General features: G+C 39.7%; 1 protein-coding gene across 4 annotated transcripts in view; it reads right to left on the reverse strand.

The window, feature by feature from the left end:
• NBN (nibrin) overlaps positions 1–5,639 on the reverse strand; it is a 42,902-nt gene extending 37,263 nt beyond the window's left edge. For 3 of the 4 annotated variants that reach the window (XM_029923515.1, XM_029923513.1, XM_029923514.1), the window contains exons 1-4: positions 5,537–5,639; positions 3,569–3,699; positions 2,092–2,240; positions 1,477–1,636 (exon numbers count right to left, since the gene is read on the reverse strand). In XM_029923515.1, coding sequence (XP_029779375.1) covers positions 1,477–1,636; positions 2,092–2,240; positions 3,569–3,699; positions 5,537–5,573 — 477 coding nt within the window. In that variant the 5' untranslated portion in view covers positions 5,574–5,639. Of the gene's footprint in view, positions 1–1,476; positions 1,637–2,091; positions 2,241–3,189; positions 3,359–3,568; positions 3,700–5,536 lie in introns of those variants that run through there. The other variant, XM_029923516.1, reaches the window with a different exon arrangement.
• Positions 5,640–6,000: the final 361 nt, after the last annotated feature.

The following is a 6,000-nucleotide window of genomic DNA, read 5'->3' on the forward strand; positions in this document are numbered from 1 at the left end:
GGTCAAGCCTTAGTTTCTTCTTCAGAAAATAAAAATTGAACTGAATGTTCCTTATGTTTCCTTTGGGTTCTGACATTTAATGATTTTAAAAATATAAGGCAATCTGTACTTTTGGATAATTCACCCAAAAAACAATACAATAAATAGGTTTTCTTTTTTGGCATATGACTGATCAAAAGTATTGAAAAGGACTGCTATGCAAGTCACTGCTGGTGTGAATCCAGTGACTCTCCAATATCCGCTGCCATCAGTATCCCAGTCCCTGGAATAGTGTGTACTCTGGTTAATGAATGCTAGTTCAGGTCTGCCACAGACTCAGCCAAACACCCCTCAAGATGCTCCAACTGCCTTTGCTCTTATTTCATAACCACCAAGCGAGCACATGATTACCTAAATTTCACTTCTCAGGTACCTTAATACCTTCAAGAGGATCGTGTCCCCTTGATAACTTCAAGGGGAGCCCATACATAAATATGTGGTCTCTATAAAGGTGCATCTCTACTATAAGCTAATAAATGGACATTTTGACTTATTAGCATAAATTAGTACTCAAGAGGTTAATCACTCTGAATTTATAAATCGATTTCATAAACTTGCAAAGATGGAATGATCCTTGATCAGAGATAACATCACCAACATACAAGTTTAACTTTAGGTTCAATCTGAGCAGCAAGCCTTTCTCTGATACCTGTTCAGCTAAAATATATATATTCTAATTATATTAGATATTAATGGTTATTTGTATCATCTAATAAAGGAATCTAAATATTTTTTTGTTTTTCAATACAGAAAATAACCTAAAACAATCTCACATTATCTATAGTCAACCTGTTTAAAAGGAGTAAATCACCTCCCAATGTCATTCTTCAATTAGCTTTGGATACAACCAAATCTGATGAAGATGCAAAATCTGAAAACACACCAAAATATCACTGCTTTAATGAAGAGTCAGCACCTTTTAATGGTGTATATCTACGTACATTATCTCTAGACTGCGAAGATAAATAAAGAATATTAAACAGTACGAACTTAAAATGTCTGTGATTAGGGCATTACATACCAAATAGAAACTAAGTAAGAGAGCATGAGACCATGAGATGAATGGAGGAAGACAATTTGATAGAAGAGACTAGAGACGCTAACTTTGGAGACTGGCAGTTGACTTCCAGTTTTTTGCTTTTAGACTGAAGACGCCAACTATGCACTGTAATGAACTTTAAGTATACCATAAATCATTTTTAAAATTCCAAATTAAAACCTGAAATATAATTTTATGTGCTGCTGCTTGTCTCAAACAATAAACACATTATCTGAAAAGTCATTCATGCCTACCTGGCATACAAAGGCATGCATTAACATATATAAATCCACAACTAACAGTTCTCATAGTTTTAAAGTAAATGGCTGTGTAGAGTGGGCAATTAAGATTAAATTCACAGAACTTATTTTAACATAATATCAAGGCATTCAACCTACCTTAATGGTAACTTTGACTGATATCATGACAAGATGAGTACATTCTTCTGTCCAATTGTTTACAGTAAGTCCTCCAAGTTGCACTATAGCCTGATTTAAAGCAGTTTTCCCAGAAGCATCTAAACAAGAAGAGCATGCAACCAAAGGCTCATATTCTACTCTGTAAATGAGAATAAGGTACGTAAAGTTGTATCATCATAGCTCCAGAGATGGCAACTTATAGTACTCTAAACTTTAAGTTCAAGTCACATGCTGTTATTTTAACTTTTACGTGTTATTAAACTTTCTAATTTATGAAATTATCACTTCCTAAGTCTTAAGTTGCACTTAAAAAACAATGATCAAAATTAACATTATGCTTTCACCTATATGGAATCAAACAAATGTAGCTCCCATCAAGGTCTTCAGAGACCATTCAAACTCTTATTCACCCTTGGCGCTAGCTATGGTGGGCAAAGAGCATCAACCACACAGGATGCACAGTTTACTAACATGCTAAGAAGGAACTAAAGTGGATGGTTTTCAATTCATTATCTGTAAATACCGCAGCCTTTAAAATTTGATTAGTGCAAAACAAAGTCATTCATTTTTAGTATCAATTAAAAAAATCCTTACCTGAATTTACTTTCAAACACTCCAAAAGTAACTCTGTCCCCTGTCTTCAAAGCTTGGGAAAAGCCAGTTTGCATTTTTTCCTCATTAACAAAGGTACCATACTTAGAATTATCTTTTATTGTCAATATAGGAATTTCATCTGTTTGTCTCTGGGGGGAAAAAAAAATCAATACCCAATTTAAAGACTTTTACCACTCAGTAAATACAATTCCCAGGGGAAAAGGTTTCAAAATAAAAAGCTGGTAACTTTTTGAATAGGTAATTGATAGATGGCTAACTTCTCAACACAGTAGGCAACAGTTATTGTTTTGGTTGCCTGCATAGACTCATCACTCAACTAGAAATTAATGGCAAATGTCTTAATCCAGGATCACCCCTCTTAGAACATGCATTTTATTTTCTGATGTCAGTGGAGATTTTTCTGACCCTTCAATATCACACATTTGACAATTCCTTGTTTCTGTATAGTCTGTTTCACGAATGACACCTTCGTTCCTAACGTTTTTTTTTTTACATTATCAAAATAATATAGTGAAAAATGGTCCAATGAGAAAAGGCTAGAGTTTCTGACCTGCACTAACAATTTTATTTTTCCTTTAGGAATTTTAACAATCATCTTCTTCTCTACCTAAAAGAATACAGACACAAAAACCTAAATATTACTGAACAGATCTAGCATTTCATATATAGTCTTTGCTCAAAATAATGGTTTTTCTTTCTCATTTTCACCAGTATTATCATGAGCACTGTTGGGGCACCTGGGTGTCTCAGCCGGTTAAGCGTCCGGCTTCAGCTCAGGTCATGATCTCATGGTTTGTGGGTTCGAGCCCCGCGTTGGGCTCTGTGCTGACAGCTCAGAGCCTGCAGCCTGCCTCGGACTCTGTGTCTCCCTCTCTCTCTGACCCTCCCCTGCTCACACTCAAAAATAAATAAAAAACATTATGAGCACTGTCATTTATATATATACATATTAATTTTAATACCCACTGTTGTAATTAAAACAACTAATAAACCAAAACAAACTCAAAGGAGCTATGGGTTACCAGTAACAGCTGTTTTTCCTAACAAAACAAACCAATCCCCACTGTGAAAACCTACATTATACAGGAAATGCCTGTCTTCACATGGCTTACAAGCTCTTTACTTAAAGAGCGTGACAGTCTGTTCGTTGCTCTGTGGTCAGGCCCGTCGCAGTGAAGGACGCACAGTAGGCGCTTAATGTTCATTAAGTACACATGTGTTCTACTTCCTCTGAGTTTCTAAATTACTACAAAAGAGGAAAACATGGGAACGGAAACTTCAAATATCAAACTAAACAAGTATCACCAGGACAACCACCAAAATGTTACGTATTTAACACCTAAAGAACACCTTTATGAAATTAAAAATCCTGCAAACTCTCTTACATAGACACCCAAGTAATCCTGTAATTTCCACCCCCTTACTATCAGGTCATGAAAGAAGACTAGTAACATACCGGGAAGGTTTCGGAAAAGTTAGCAGTTAACACAGCATGATTTCGACTGATTGACTGATCACCTGCAATTAGAATTCCACAGTTTTTCCTTCCAACGACATAGTCAACACCAGTCAAAAGTCTAAATGGTTCTAAGAATTAAAAAAAAAAAAAAAAGTGAACGTATAGACACATGTAAAGATACATATATAAGTACACAAATACATATTTTTATTTTTCTATTTAAATGTTAATAATCAACTGGATATAAATCAAACGTGGGTTTTCTAGTAAAGTCTCACTGAAGGATGCAAAAGATTATATAAATAAATGGAAAACTAGCATTTTCTAAAGAGAAAACAATATTGAAAAGTGTCAATGCTTGCCCAAATAAACATATATTTCATGCATTACCAAACAAAAATCATAAAACTATGTCTGGAACCTGACAGATTCAAAGATCCACTGGAATTAAATGCAAAAAATTGTAAAAAAAAAAAACCAAAAAAAAAAAAACCCAAACATTTGAATAATACTGGAACTTCCCCTACCAGATGGTAAACTGTGTCATAAAGCTATCGTAATTAAAATGTATGGTATCAGGAGTAAACAACATGGATAAATGCACAGGTTCACACCCAATTTAAGTGTATATTTTGGGGAATTTTGTTTTTATGTTAAAGGTAGCATTTCAAGCAAGTGGGAAAGTGTTATTAGTTGTTTTTTTTTTTTTAAGGTGGAAATCACAAACTGTTGGTGTAGCAGCATACTTGTTGGAGGGTAGTAGAGTTTAGTATGGGAGCCCATGAGTCCATCACCAGAGTCGTAGTGTAATTAGGGCGGATAAACTGACAAGCAGAAAGGAACCAAGGTCAGCCTGGACCATGTTTGGATCTTATTTTGATAATCAGAAACTCTTAGCTGAGAGTGGGCTGTTTCAAGGAAAAAAACACTCTGTCTTGGTTTACTTATTTTTTTTTCTCTAGAGGACTGGGCCCACACTGTCCATTAGAGTCTTGAAAAGACTTCACAATGGCCTAAAAGTTAAGAACGGTGGCCCCTGTCGATAGAAGCGTTTTTCTACTGCCACCGACCTGGCTACAGAACTGAGGGCAGCCACAGGCCACAGCCGTTCCCGGAAAGGAACTGACATGTCCACCAACAGCTTACGTTCTACCTCAGCACCGCTACAAGTCCACAGTCACGCCTTGATCTTTAGTCTTGATAGCACTCACTTTCCTAACCATTCGCTTGGCCTTCTTCATACACTGTTAGTAAATTGCGATTCGAGGTAGATCTTTCGCTGATCCTAATGTAAACGCGGATCACAGGCTACATCTGCTTAACTCGGACACACTAGGCAACCAATTAACGGGAGGTAAACCACCCGCCACTGCTGAAAATAAAGAGCGGAGGGGAAAAATCTACTTTTTCAGTTCTGATGAGAAAAGAGAGCTCTAAAAACAAAACTGAAATTATGCCTTGCTGTGGTTGCCCTTTTTCCAAGTCATGTCCGGCTTTTCACAAAACTACGTGCTCAAGACAAAGTCATCGGTTGCCATCGTGCGGTCTGGCCTGTGATAACTTATTCTGGTGTTCCGCCGAAAGCTTCAAACACTAGAGGACACAAGTGGCCAGCCAAGCCGCAACTCTGTAGGGCCTGCAAGCCGGGCCAGAGCTCGCCCCAACCCCCGAGCACCCGGCGGGAGGCCGGGTAGGGCCGCCGCCCCACAGGCCCCGAGCTCCACGCCCCCTCCCCCGCCCCGGCAGGAGCCGCGTTCAAAAGCACCGCGCCGCCCTGGGTGACACCGCGGTTCCCACACCCTGAACCCGCGGTCCTCGCAGCCTCCCGGGGCGGAGACGAAGGCGGCGCCGGAAGGCGGCGAGAGGGAACTGGAGGACCGGAAGCATCCCTCTTCGGCGCCCCTCTCCTCACGGCAACTGCTCCCGGGGAAAAGAGTCCCGGGGGAATCTCCCTTCCGCCCTTACCTCGGGACGGGCCCGCAACCGGGAGCAGCTGCCACATGGGTCCGGGTCCTCTGGATGAGGAGAGGCGCGCGAAAGCGTTACAGCGCTAACCGACGTGCGCGGCCACAGCTCCCGCAATCGGCGTGGACTCCGGGACGTGCGCGCTCCCGGGAGCGGGGCAGCCTAGGAAGAGGAGGGATAAGCAGGAGTGGGACGTGGGCTGCTAATCGCCACCTGGCGGTTAAGGGGAGGAACAGCGCAGTCTATTGAAATGTGCTGTATTAGGTTGCGAGTTCGGATCCCATTGTATTTTCAACGAAAATAAGATTAACCTTTTGTGATTATGAATGGAAATAACTTTAAAAATTAGCTACAAAGCAACATTAACATACTAACCAATCATGTAATTTCATGCATTTGCGATTTCTTGAATTGCAGTCATTCCTTTGAATGGTTCCAAATGATGGTGATAATTATGATGACAA

This window comes from Suricata suricatta, chromosome 15 (assembly GCF_006229205.1).
Source record: "Suricata suricatta isolate VVHF042 chromosome 15, meerkat_22Aug2017_6uvM2_HiC, whole genome shotgun sequence".
Taxonomy (NCBI): Eukaryota; Metazoa; Chordata; class Mammalia; order Carnivora; family Herpestidae; genus Suricata; species Suricata suricatta.